At 53.6% G+C, this 13,999-nt stretch overlaps 1 protein-coding gene across 7 annotated transcripts in view; it reads right to left on the bottom strand.

Annotated features, from left to right (window-relative positions):
• The window catches only part of VPS13B (vacuolar protein sorting 13 homolog B), a 613,015-nt gene that overhangs the window by 9,658 nt on the left and 589,358 nt on the right, over positions 1-13,999 (bottom strand). For all 7 annotated transcript variants that reach the window (XM_036337858.1, XM_036337862.1, XM_036337864.1 and 4 more), the window contains 3 exons: positions 12,472-13,277; positions 8,241-8,417; positions 5,617-5,787 (listed from right to left, as the gene is read on the bottom strand). In XM_036337858.1, the coding sequence (XP_036193751.1) occupies positions 5,617-5,787; positions 8,241-8,417; positions 12,472-13,277 (1,154 nt within the window). The remainder of the gene's footprint in view (positions 1-5,616; positions 5,788-8,240; positions 8,418-12,471; positions 13,278-13,999) is intronic.

The following is a 13,999-nucleotide window of genomic DNA, read 5'->3' as shown; positions in this document are numbered from 1 at the left end:
TGCTGGTTTACAGCCAACTTTCTTTTACATAGTGTACACACTAAAACCACGAGAAGTACAATACAGCAGGTCCTCGAGTAGTCATTTCTTTGTAATGCTGATGAGACGCCACAGAAACTTCTCCTTTATGTCAAGCAGCCTATGGTAAAGTTTGCTAGCCACGGTGCCACACTGGCAGGCCTCTTCCCTTTGGAACAGCTACAAAACCTGCTCCCGCTCTGCTCTCCGCTGACGGCTTTCCCATGGGGTGGTCTGTTCCCCTGCTCTTACTTTGAGGGGCCAATGATGCGATCCAGCCAAGGCCTCACCAGTCCAGTTTTTTCCGTAATGGAGTGGAGGGTTCCCTAACTCAGTAAGAGGTAAAAATTTCACTCCAATTCTTGACAGAATCTGTTTTCAACTCAAACCTGCTAGGATTAATGAAAATGCACAGTCCCCCTGTAGAAACTTTAGTACATGTCAAATCCCATTATTCCAAATGCCACTAATTCAAGGTCTCTTGGGAAACAGAGGTTTCCAGGTCTCAGTTAATGACCTGCTAATTTCAAGCAATATTCCACGGAACAAAATCCAGTAAAACCAAAGGCCAGTTCCTGCGGGTCAATTGTAAAGGGAATGTGCTTCAAGGGTTCCATTCCTCTCAGTTTTGACAGAGCCATTTAAGTTTATGTACTGACAGATTAAGAATGACCTGAGGCGACAGGTCCGTTTCCCAGCCTCGACCAATGCTGCTCAAACCGTCTACAGAAATGATGCCCGAAGCGGGGGAGCGGCTCGCAGCTGGCCCTCGGCTCTGGCGATGGAAGGTGGAAGGATCACTGTTTCAGTGACACCCAATCCTGGCACCGAGCTGGGAGCCCGCCTCACATTTCCAGTCGGAGGAATCCGATGCTCTGCTCCCCACTGTGAGGTCAGGAGTCAGGGCAGCTGGGAGTGTTAGGGGACCGGCCACAGTGGAGGTGATGGCTGCCTTCAGCGTGCGGGGGAGGTCTGGTCGCCAACTCATTTCATAGCAGACTGTTCAAAATGGTTAGCACGAAGCCAGTGACCACGGCTCCTGTGATTTCATCATCTGATTCTGACAGGTCTCTGAGTGTGGTGATTGTGTGTCGGGGGGAGCAGGGGGAGGTGGAAGTGGGCATAGAGGGGATAAATGGTGATGGAAAAATAAAAGAGGAGGAAAACTGGGGTAAATAATTATAAACTCATCAATCAATTAAATTCTTGCCTGCATTTCTGGTAGAAATGTCTATTCTCAAGTGCAGAGTCCCATAAGCCTATTACAACCGAGTTGGAGGGCTGGCGGTTGTTTTGGTGAGCATCTCCCATTTCCCTTTAATGTGCAGGCCTAACCGGTAGTGGGCCTTGGGGGCGTGGCTGTCCACCACAGGGGCTCCAACTCCCACCTGCCTGAGTGCAAACAGGTGTCACAGTGAAACTCCCCTTTGATCTTAGCTTCCTCCAGCCAGCGGCCAAAGTGAAGGCTCGTTACTACGGCTTTGGCAGATAAGCTATTTGGGCCTCCGGAGAGTGGAAAGCCTGTAGCCCATGACAAGGTGTTAGGTTCTCAGAGGTAGAGGAGAGGCTGTCAGACCACATGCCATTGCCGCACCAGGCCCTGCCGGGAGGAAGCTGCCCGTCGCGCACGCACACCGACACCTCCCTGGCCTCCAGGTGCAGCTGGCAGCAGAGGCTGCGAGCGATGGCAGTCCCGCCTGTGCCCCGGCCGGGCCTGAGAAGCAGCCTCCCCGAGGGCTGCAGAGGCTCTCACTGGCAGGACCCAGCTACCCACCACTGCTGTCATTCACTGCCGGGCGCTCACACTGCTCGGAGGTTTAAGCAGTGGAAACTGAGCCCCACACTGGTCCTTGGCGCCAGGCCCGTGGGGTGGGCGGCCACCTGGAGACGGCTGTGAAGTGATGAAGCGAGGCGAGGAGGAAAAGCGCACCTTGGAGGTGTGTCCACAGCCCCTGTGCTGGCCACGGCACAGACTGCGGAGGTGTCTCCTCTTCTAACCTTCTGCTGGGAGAGGAGGCTTTCTTTGAAGCCAGGGAACTAGAAGGCCTTCCCGCACCTCTTCTGGGACTTGCTCCTCGCCTCCGGCCAGAAACCCTGTCCCTGAGCTATGAAATTCCTGCCTGTCTGGTTATTTTGGTGCTGTCCTTACCACACATTGTAATTCTATTTGGGGCACTTTAAAAATAAATCGCAAAAGCAAAGCTACAGGCTGAACCTGGGACACCCCTCCACAGCTCACCGTTCCAGAGACAAACGGCGCATCGGCTAGTCCAGCTTCAGGTCAGCAAATTGAGAAGGAAGCACCGTCTTCCTGAACCCCTCCCCCCTGCAAACCCATCTGCTGGCGCCGACGGTGGTGTCAGAGATGACCTGGTGCCGTGTCTTGGGTGCACAGTTCTTGGCTCACTCGCTGGAGGGAAGTGTCCTGCTCATCTGGCGGAGGCCTATTTTGTTGGGATTCCACATGGCACCCCAGGAGTGGTGGTGAAGAGAGGGTGTGGCTGCTGGGAAGTCAGTGATGCTTCATAGTCAGGCAGCAGCCCAAGAAGCGTGGGTCAGAGCAAGTTCTGACGTCCTGCCAATGGGGCTCACGAGCGAGAAGTCACGTCTCGGGGGCAACGCAGAGTGTACGGGTGATAAGGAGCCACGTCCTCAGCACAGACTCCAGGGAGGGTAGAAAGTGGAGCGTCTGGGGACTAGGTCTGGTACATGTGGGCGCGCCCGATGCCAATTCTGCAGGCTACACAGCCTGTTCCAAAGCCGTTGTTTTTCCAAAACCGTGGTGGGTCTTGTCCAGGGCCTTGGCCACATCTCTCAGTGGCATCTCTGCTGGCTGACACTTCTTGTTGACCTCAGGCGATGTGGCTGGGCACGGCGGCCAGAGACTCCCTTTGATTTTTCAAGTGCCTCATACACTGCACAGCATCTCCGTGAGGGTGAAGCAGCGCCAGGAAGGCCCACCACCCCATACACATTTGGGGGATGTGCTTTCCCTACCTGGAACTTCTGATGGTCCGGCCCCCCACATCCTGACTGTTCCCAGGCGTGGAGCCCTTGGGGGTGGGTGATTGTGGAGGGGCCGGGATCTTGTCCTGGCTGGAGGTTTGACCTGGGCAAGCTCTGAACCTCATTCAGGCCTGGGGTTTGATGATCAAAGGCCACGCATGTGAAGCCCTGAAGTGTTCTTTAAATACCTTTCTAGCTTCAATTAGGTGTGCAGTCGCGTTTCTGGGGACGGATTACATGGTGACAGTCCTATTCTTTCCCAGAATCCTAGCTTCTCTGTCTTCCTCTGGGACCTGGTGTTTGGAGCTAACACTGAGATTATGTGGGATACAGAGGGTTCTTACACTCGTAGAGGGAAGGGAGCCCGTGTGGGCCCACCTTGAGATGCCCACTGTGAACTACATGTCTGAGGAGCACAGACAAGGACGTGGAGCCCAGGGTGTGCTGTGGGCATGGAGCTCCTGGGCCCCGGCCAGGCCAGCATCTGTAGGTGCACACGTGGGGCAGGGTCTACGTTACCCCCAGAATACCTAGGTTTCTGGAAATTACCAGAAATGCAGAAAAACTCTGCGCCCACTGCAGGTCCCACAGACAAAAAGATTCCCTTGCATGGAGGAGGATGTACAGGACACAGACCGAGGAGGAGATCAAAGCTTTATGGCCAACCACGAGCCAAGCCCCAAGGGCAACATCGCCACGGCAGGTCCACGGCTCCTCCCACAGCTGATGTCTACGCCAGGCACAGTGTCCTACAGTGGGGAGTGGTAGTGGCGCTGCTTCTCGGGGACGAGAGCATTAGGACAGAGGCGGCCACAGGCCAGCCACGCAGGTCTCCTCCGGGAGCACCTGGAGCTCCTCTGGCTCAGACGGGGGGAAGGAAGCTCTCCTGCCAGAGCAGGGCCACAGAGCCCACAGGTCTCAGCGAAAAGAGGGCCCACAGACCCCAGACCATGACCTGAGCCCCCAAGGTTGTCATTTCCGGTGGTTACAGCAACTGGAACCCACTGGACTAAAACTAAAGCAAGAAGGCTCCTGCCACTGCCCATCCGACACGCTTTGAAACTGAGCAACTCGCACAGCTCCTTCGCTGCCATGATTTCATAATGACAGGTTCTGATGACCAAACACAGGCCCTGGGCGGGCACACGCCTGACCCCCATGACTTCTAATAATGGTGTTTCCAGCCCCGATTTACACCAGAGAAACCCAGGCTCAGGGAAGATAAGCACATGTCTGAGGTACAAAAGAAGGAGTGTGGTCCACCCCACACCACTGCCCTTTCCCACAGCAGCCACCATGCCTCCGGGCTGCTGCTCTACCCAGCAGTCCCATCCCAGCCACCAGCTCCCCACTCCCAAGCATGAGTCAATGACTGCCGCGCACCACTGCGCGTTCCGACGGGAACAATTTCTAGTAACCGAGCTGCTCCTGTAACACCTCGCCACGCCCTCTCCGAGCCTCCGTGGCTGCACTGCGAGCTGGGGTGATGTCTGCACCGGCAGACTGGGGAGAGGATGAACCCTTCAGGCCCAGCTTTGCTGACCTTTGCTCTCTGCACTGGGCACTTTGATCTCAGGAGATGCACCCTTCTTCAGAGGTTGGGCAGGCATGCTGCCAAGCAACACAGTTTTAAATTCCTTTGCAAACAAACAGAAAATACCCTTGAAAATCCTGCTCTGCAAAAGTTCAGCTCTGAAGCTTTTTATAGATTTTTCCAAAGCAACTTATTTATCAAACATTTGTAAAATTTGGAAATTTTAAGAGCAATCTTCACCTCTAACTATACCATCTGGCTGCTCAACAACTGATAATCACGCCAGTCAGGCTGATCTGGCATTCTTAAAAAACACAAAAGCAAAAACTGGCTTCCTCATGAGGTTCGCATGAGTTAGTTGCAAGTTGCTCAAGTGCTTAAAAAACAAAAGCAGGCATCGACAGTGGTGCTGAGGGAGCAGGTGTCTGGGTGGTGAGGAAGCAGGTGTATGGGTGATCGGGGAGCAGGTGTCTGGGTGATCGGGGAGCAAGTGTCTGGGTGATCGGGGAGCAGGTGTCTGGGTGCTGAGGGAGCAGGTATCTGGGTGGTGGGGGACCAGGTGTCTGGATGGGGGGGAGCAGGTATCTGGGTGGTGGGGGAGCAGGTGTCTGGGTGGTGCGGGAGCAGGTGTCTGGATGCTGGGGGAGCAGGTGTCTGGGTGGTGGGGGAGCAGGTGTCTGGATGCTGGGGGAGCAGGTGTCTGGGTGGTGGGGGAGCAGGTGTCTGGGTGGTGGGGGAGCAGGTGTCTGGATGCTGAGGGAGCAGGTGTCTGGGTGGTGGGGGAGCAGGTGTCTGCAGTGCCTGGGGTGCTGAGGGAGCAGGTAGCCTCTGGTCAGACAGGATGGCCTGTCATAGCCTCACCCTGGTACTGGAACGTGGGTCCTGTTCCACAGCCTCACTGACTCAGGGCAGGAACTGGGGTGAGCGCCATATCCTCTCCAAGCCTCCGATGGTCTACAGAAAGGATGTGAACTTCCCAACCACCTCCCGTCCTGGGAGTCCATGTCCCACGGCAGAGCCAGAGGGCAGACGGGCGCGCACATCCCTGCACCCCTTACCGAGCAGGCTGATGCCCAGCCGGGACAGGCCCAGTCGGAGCCCCTCGCCCAGGCTCTCCGGGAGCTGTCGCCGCCACTCCTCCTGCCGGTTGTAGTGCTCCTCATCAAGGGAGAGCCGGTCCATGTTTCGGGCCAGGCTCGTGGCCAGGTTGGTGATGGAGGTGAGGGTACCTGAGGGCACAAGAGCACATGGGTTGCCTCCTGGTCATGTACAGAGGACATGGAGAGTGGTGCCCAGAGGCCGCGGGATAGTAGAGAGGGCAGGGAAAGCCCATCTGTGCCCTCTGGGTGAGTGATGGTGGCTTCACTTGCCTGTGCCGATGATGGCTCTCCTCAGAGGGGTAGGATAAGAGTCTGTTACCAGAAAAGTGCCTAGAGTTTCACATGGACCGGGCTCACTACTATCTGACTGTCAAGGCTTGGCTAAAACAGTTGGTTTTAGGAGGTCACAGTTCCATTCCTGGTCAGGGCACATGCCCGGGTTGCGGGCTCGATCCCCAGTGTAGTGCGTGCAGGAGATAAGCCCAAGGATGCTGATGTTTCTTTCTCATCGATGTTTCTATTTCTCTCTCCCTCTTACTTCCTTTCTCAAAAAAATCATAAAAACAGTAAAAAACAAACAGTTGGTTTTGAAGTCCTCACTGAGGCCCGGTTTTGAAGGTTAAAATCTGTCTACTCTGATTTTATTTTATTTTATTGTTAATCCACACCCGAAGACATTTTCCATTGACTATTTATTTATTGATCAATTGATTGATTGCAGAGAGGAAGGGGGAGGAGAGAGGGAGGAAGGGGGAGGAGAGAGGGAGGGAGGGAGGGAGGGAGGGAGGGAGGGGGGGGAGAGGGAGAGAGAGAGAGAGAGAGAGAGAGAGAGAGAGAGAGAGAGAGAGGAACATCAATGATGAGAGAGAATCATTGATTGGCTGCCTCCTGCATGCCCCCTAATGGTGATTGAGCCCACAAACCAGGCATGTGCCCTGACTGGGAATCAAACAGAGACTTCCTGGTTCAACCATGCAAGCTGGGCTGGGCTCCATTAACTTTTTAGAGAGAGTGAAGGGAGAGGGAGAGAGAGAAACATTGATGTGAGACACATTGATTGGTTGCCTCCCACACGGAATTGAGCCTGCAACCAAGGTACCTGCTCTTGACCTGAATCAAACCCTCAACCCTTCAGTCTGAGGGCTGATGCTCTATCCACCGAGCCAAATCGGCTGGGGCTGCCTGCTCTGATTCTAAAGGTTGAGGTTAGTTGCTGGATTTTTGACAGACTGCAAAGAGATGTTTTCACTTTTGGACTAAAAATTATTCCCTCCTTATTATCTGACATTTTTGAGGAGATGATTATTGTGCCGCAGAGAGCATGTGCAGTTTTGATATTCAGGATGTTCACTGTGAAAAATGTAAGGACAACAAAGGAAGCAAATCACGTGAAAGCCATGATCCTGTTTTTTTCCTAAGAAAGGCTATTTCAGCATCTTACTCAAGATATTCAGCCTCCTTTCTAGCAAGTCTGCACCAATCCCCATGAGCAAAGGGAAAGACATCAATGGACACAATTCTGAAGCTAATGAATGAGCTCATCTGTGAGGATGTCAGGTTTTAAGAAGAGATGGGAAGTGTCATTCTTGCAGTTGCATCTTTACCAGTAATCTGAAAATAAAGACGATACATGCGCACACACAGATCCCAATAAACCGCACGGGTCTGCGAAGAGGAGAGAGCCAGTGTAAAAACATGCAGTGAGCCAGATGTTAAAATTACCGGTGGACTTCAATTTAGCAGGTGTTGGTTGTCTTATTTTAAAATACAAACAACAGAACCACAAAGATCTAAGTGTCACGGGTGAGAAGTCTACCAGTGACTCATCTGTGAGCGCTGGCAGCTCTGCTCCCAGGCCTCCTGGGTGACTGGGAGGGGGAGTGGCCCTGCCTTTGTCCATTACCCAGGTGCCGTGCTGTTGACAGTAAAAGGCCTCGCTTGGGGAGAAGCCCTTCGCCCCTTTTCCCTGCCTCCTGCTGAGAAGAATGGGGACTCAGATGGTTCTTGTTAGCTCCCGAGTCCCTGCCAACCTGACCAAAATGTCGTCAGGCAAACGCGGAAACCAGGGAAACACTGCCCTTGTCCAGGGGGCACCTGGGCTTCTGCGCCTGGCGGCCCGTGCAGCCACCAGATGGCACTGTGCGCGCGGCTTCACTCCCCATCGGCTTCCCGTCCAACTGTATCCACAGCCTCACAGAAGTTATGACAACTGTATCTACATTAAAACAATAGGATGAGGCAACAGAGTGTAGGGTTTCTGATGTTTAGCAGAAGTCCGAGCACCTTTAACATTTCTGCATTTATCACAGGGGAGAGCCGCTGAGCCAGTGCATGCTTCCCCGGTGAGCGGTCTCACATCCGAGGCTTCTGGGATCCTCACACACGGCACAGGCACGCAGTGATCTGCTTAACACATCAGAGCGCGGATACGAGCTTTGTCACAGAGCCAGCGTTTCACTGCAAGCCAACACGCCACACAGAGCTAGAGGCAACACTGAAACTTTAGCACGTTCTTTAAAAAGAGAAAAATAAGTCAGGAAGGAACGAAATAAGGCATTATCACAAGGGACCGAAATAGCTACCTTTGGAAATGTGCTTCACAAAGGACGTGGTCCCACGGGAGACGCCGCTGACGAAGGCCCCGGGGCCGCGGGTCAGCCCCTCGTACGGGAGCCGGAAGAAGTCGGCGATGCCGTTGCCCACGCTCCGCACCAGGCTGGCCGGGCTGCCGAGGATTTCCAGGGATCCAACCACCCAGCCTGCGGGAGCAAAGGGAAGGGTTGCTGAGACCTTCAACAGGGCACTTTCAACATTTGGGAAAAATAACACATTTTCCCTGCAATTCATTTTTCACACTAGAACTGAGAACGTAATAAGCTCTTTTGGAGCAAAATATGGGAAATAACTCATTCACTGTGAATTCAGATATGGCAAACTTCCCTAGTTTATAAATCAAAGTGGTCCTTTGGCAGCCTCACAAACAGCTTTCTGTGGCCTCCCTGCCGAGCCTCCCTGTTCCTGCTAAAAGGGACCGTGTGCGGGACGCAGGCCCAGGCGCGGGAGGGCGGCCCCTCAGGCTGCGGGTGTGCGCAGGGGCAGCGGGGCCCTGGGATCAGAAGGTGCCTGGTCGGGAGGCCAGATGCTGAATGGGTGTTACAGGGGATGCAGAGTCCTGACCAAGATGGAGGAGTTATTTTTAATCTTTCCCACTCTGACCAAGCTGAGCGCTTCCCTCTAGCGCGGAGCTGGAGCCAGACACACGTCTCCCTTTCCAGCCCAGCTCCAGTTGTGTAAACCTCGGTGACAGGGACACACTGATTAGTTAGCGAGGGGAGCGTCCCCTGCCAAGGTCCCGGGGGGAGCCCCGGGTCTGGTTTCCTGTGTGAGCCGGGCTTGCCAGGAGCGGCCTCACTGCTGGGCGCCCTGCCCCGTGGGAACGTGGCTGTGGCATGGACCCTGGCAGTGGCTTCCCTTCGTCCCCCCACACACCCCGGGGTGGGGGCTTGGGGCTCTCGCCCAGAGGATGGAGGTGCAGGCAAGGGCCAAGGGCTAAGGAGAGGAACATTCCTGACGGGCGGCTTTCTCTGGTAACTGACTCCCGGCCCAGGGCTGACAGCACTAACGGGAGGCCAGCGGATGGAAGCCCTGGGAGCCGAGCCTGCCTCACCAGCAGGTTCTTAGCGGACAGGCCTGCGACAGAGATCCCCAGGCAGGTCACCAACCCCGGGGGCCGGACAGTGCGGGTGCAAAGGCCTGTGGAGCCCCAGGGCACCCTGGCCCAGCTCTTGTAGAGGGGGACGTTCTTAAAATTGGAGCCCCCTCTTCTCTGGACCATAGGAAGACAACACCAGGGCTTATGTTATCACAGGGAATAACTTCCAGAAGAAGATCGTAACTGGGAGGCCTATAGGGGCCAGGCATTGGACATTTTTAATTCTCAAAGGCAACTGTGCAAGAGAAGTACTATCACTCCTTTTATGTAAGTTCAGGTCAGCTAAAGACTGAACCCCTGGGCTCAGGAACCGTCCGAGACCCAGGGGACAGAGAAGACTGTTAATTCCCCGCCTCCACTGCCTCCCAGGCAGGCAGGGAAAGGGGGAAAGAGAAGAAGTCCACTGTTCACCATCTCCCCAGGGTTAGACACGTGGGCTGGGTTTCAGCCCAGGTTTACCTGATTCCATCTGCACCCCACCCCTCCCCGTGAGCCCAGGTGGTCCAGAAACATTTTAATTCCCCTTCTCTCCAAAGACTTCACATAGAAGTAAAGGAGCTACTGCCAAGCAAAACCCCAGGGCAGGGGGCAGGGCAGAAAGGACCCAGCCCCTCGGTCTCCTGGATCGGGACCACGGGCTGACGGAGGCCATGCATGGCCCAGAGCTACTGCATGTGCATGTGAGCTGGACCGAAAGGGCACAAAGCATCCCAGACTCTCCTTTAACGAGTTTCCTCCAAAAGCAAATGTAGCCTCAGCTTGCTTGTCCGGGAATTTTGTTGAAAAAGGATGTCTGTCTGATAGCTAATCAAACTGAGACTTAGGGGTCGTGAGGGCCCCAGGAAAATATAAAGCCCACATTCTTTCCTTTAAATAGGGTTAGTTACTCATTTCTAATTACTTTACTGTCTTTATGCAACCTGTTCACTTGTTCCTACAAGACTCATCCTGGGGGTTGGCCACCTCCTACCGTCTTCCCATTTCCAACCTGCTCATCACTGCTTCTTCCAGATAATCTTTAGATTGTCGGTAGGTTTTTAGTGACAGACTTCCCAGCAGGCTCTAAAATCTGGCCCTCTGTATTAGAATTTCGTCTCAGCGATAATGAGGTTGGGACACAGCTTAGAGGATTTTTAGGTGGATTACAAAAGATCCAAACGGAATGTTCTTGGGAAAGCTCGTTAAAAACAAACAAAGCAGAGCGATCGCTTTTGGCGCTGGGGCTGCAGGGACGTGGCTCCCGGTGCCACAGCGCGTGTCGGTGCCAGATCGTGGCACAGATGGGTGCTCCCCACACTGCAGGCACGTGGTGCCCGGCCCAGGGCGTTTCCTCCCAGGCCTGGGTCAGCGCTCAGTAACCTACATGCCTGCTCCTCATGTTAAGAGCAAAAACTGCCCGAAAGGGTAAGTTTCTGGAATACCCGTCTATTAAATTTGAAATGTTAACAGCTTATTTCTAAATGGTTTCTTAGCAAGAGGGAATATTTCTTCATTGTTGTGCAAGCTATCAAAACAACAGCTCAGCAGGGCCCTCCCCGGACCCTGTCATTTTCAGTTAAGGGTTGTGAGTAGCCCTCTCTACACTGTGCATTTCACGGTGGAGAAAACGCAATCTTACCAGGACGGCAACAACATGAGTCATTGCTGCTAAAATGATCATCTCCGATGGGAATGCATTCCAAGTACAATGCTACAAAGGCTCTCTCTCTGCTATTTCAGAAAGTAAGACTTCCATGTTCCTTTATCAAACAGGGCCCACAGACCCACTCTGGCTGGTGTTTGTTGCCTAAATTCAGGGGAACTTAAGGAGTCAGACTGTCAAAATGAAACGGCTTCCGAGTGCATTTAGGTCAGGAATGTGTGCTTTGACACCGGTTACCATAGAGCAGCCAGAATTTTCAAAACACACAATACCCGGCTATTTAGTCAGGGGCATGGACCTCCCTTCCCTTAGATTATCAAATAAAAAAAAATGACAGCAGCCAACACAATAGCCATCTGTTGTGAATGAATCAAAATTATATCTATTTTTGTGTGTGTGTGAGATTGGCAAAAAATAGAATATATATATTTTGGTGTGCCACAGAATTGGTTTATGTATGCCATGACACAAAAAAGGTTGGAAACTGCTGCCAGAGTATTCTGAAACAACCTGGTCCCCAACACTCAACTCTCAGCACCGCCCTTCCCACATAACGTTCTGTGCACATATTCGAACCAGCCCTGCGGGCTTTCCCAGCTTGGGTGTGTGGGAGGCTGAGGCACCGCGGGCCCTCTGTCATCTGTCCAGACGGGCAAGGCCGCACCGGGCAGGCAGAGTCTCTCTATGCATCTTACTAGCAAATCAAGCCTCTGAATTTCTCTCCTACATCTCTTCATGAAAGACTGCAATGAAGAAAGCTAACAGCCCGGCCAGTGTGGCTCAGCAGTTGAGCTTCGACCCAGGAACTAAGAGGTCAAGGGTTTGATTCCCAGTCAGGGCACATGCCCGGGTTGGGGGCTTGATCCCCAGCAGGGGGAATACAAGGGGTAGCTGATCTATGATGTTTCTCACTCATGGATGTTTCTATCTCTCTATCCTCCCTTATCTCTTTCTAAAAATCACTAAAAACATTAAAAAAAATAGTGTTGAATACAAACTATAATTGAAAAATAAAATGATTAAAGGCACTGCTTTTCGGCTGGGCTGCTCTTCCTGGCTGCACTGGTGTGCTAACATAGAGCCTGGTACCAGCAAGAGGCCAAAGACTGTTTCCTCCGTGGGTTTCCAATTCTAAGTTATTTGACAGCAAATAGAACAGCTGTCTTGCTTTAGTTTGTTAAGTGCCAAGCAAAATTCAGGGTACTTAATTCAGGATACTTTCATCGTATCCTCTCAAAACCCTCAACAACCCATTTTATCGCGGAGGAAACTGAGACTTGGGGCTGTTCAACGACTTGCTCAAGGCCTTCCAGCTAGCGGTGGCAGAGCCCAGGCTTAAATCCATGGCTGTCTACCTGCCAAGCCCACACTCCTCGCCTCTCACCGTATTGCCTCTTGATGTCCTTAAGGCACGACCCCGAAACATCTCCTTTGCCCAGACCCTCCACCCCGTCCTCACCTGCTCTGAAAAGAGCCCCCGAGGCGTAGTGCATGGCCAGGGCGTGGACGAGCTGCCGGGCCGTGGTGAAGACGGGGCCTCTTTCAAACACCGAGAAGGAGAGCGGAGTGTGGTCGGAGGCTATGTACAGCTTGAGGGAGGCGTGGATGCTGACAAGGAGGCTCACGGGCAGGATCACCAGTTTCCGCAGCTTCACGGGGTTCACCAGGGCCCTGGCGTGCTGTCTCACCTGCACGGGCAGAGCCTGTGAGCCACCCGCGGACAGGGTGGGGGGGCCGGCCAGGCTGCTGTGAGGAAGGTAGGTCTCAAACAGAGTTCTGATGTAGTAGACAAACGTGTCTTCCACGTACAGCCGGGCAGGTTTCAGCTCAAAGCTGAGCTCGTGAATGTCACACAGGAAGCTCTCGCCCTCAGTGAAGGTGAGGCCCAGGCGGATGAAACTCTTCCTCCTGCATTCCTCCAAATCGCCGCTGGACGCGAAGAGGCTCTGCGTGCTGGGGCCCTGAGCCGGCTCTGGCTTCTCTCCCTGGCAGACCAGGACGGCGAAGTGGAAGTTGGACTTGTGGTACAGCTGGTTGTCCAGCTGCAGGTCCCCACAGCAGACCTCCACACAGTACAGCTGGGAGGGCGCCACGCTGGGCTCTTCCCCCAGGAGGGGACCGGCCGCCGGGGCCATTTGGAGGAAAACATTGTCCAGCGTGAGTCTCAGCAGTTCGGAGGAGACCGTGTGGTGGGTGAGGTCATCGAACACGGCCAGGCTCAGCCGAGTGACGAACATCTTCAACGCCACAGTCCTCGCCCGCGTTCTGGAGGAGAGAAGGACAGAAGAGTGGCTCCCCTGCTTCCTTCCTTTTGTGTGTGTGAATGGCAGTGCCTTATTCAACACCTGCTGAGGTCCCCTGGGGTCCTCACAAGGAACGTGAGAGCTCCACTTTCAGTGCATTGTGTCTGGACAGAGCCCGTCACACTCGGACCATCTGGGGAATGTTCTCAACGGGACTACCAGTCCCTGTCATGTTCCTCCACGGGTTTCCCTTATCAACACCAGACTTTTACTCCACTGTCCTCTCGTCTTTGTGCCCGAATCCTCTGTTACAATCATCGCAAGGCAGAAAGACTAACAAAATAACCAAGACTCCTTAGCTTGAACAAGGAGAGCAAGCGAAAAAAAACTGACCGCAAACCGCTCCAGCGTCTCTGCCAGCGCTGCTTCCCGCCACTTCTACGGCTCACGGGCGAGTCGCTTCCCCTCCTCAAGGTCATCACCACGAGCAGCTTAGAAGCTGTTATTTCTCCTGTCTGAACAAATCCCTCTTGTAGCTCCATTACCTCCTCCAGCTACCACTCATTTTTCTGATCCTTCTACCAAAAAACTCCAAAGACTTTTTTTATATACATCATCTTCTATTCTCCTTTCCTTTTCCCTTAACCTTGCTCCACGCAGGCTTCTGCCCCCCAACAGTCCACCAAAGCGACTCTCCTCAAGGTCACCAGTGACTGCCGCCTGGCTACATCAAATGGTGGGCTT

This window comes from Myotis myotis, unplaced genomic scaffold (genome assembly GCF_014108235.1).
Source record: "Myotis myotis isolate mMyoMyo1 unplaced genomic scaffold, mMyoMyo1.p scaffold_m19_p_16, whole genome shotgun sequence".
NCBI classification, from domain to species: domain Eukaryota; kingdom Metazoa; phylum Chordata; class Mammalia; order Chiroptera; family Vespertilionidae; genus Myotis; species Myotis myotis.
Note: the sequence above shows the minus strand (reverse complement) of the source record. Positions and strands in the feature narration are given on the sequence as shown.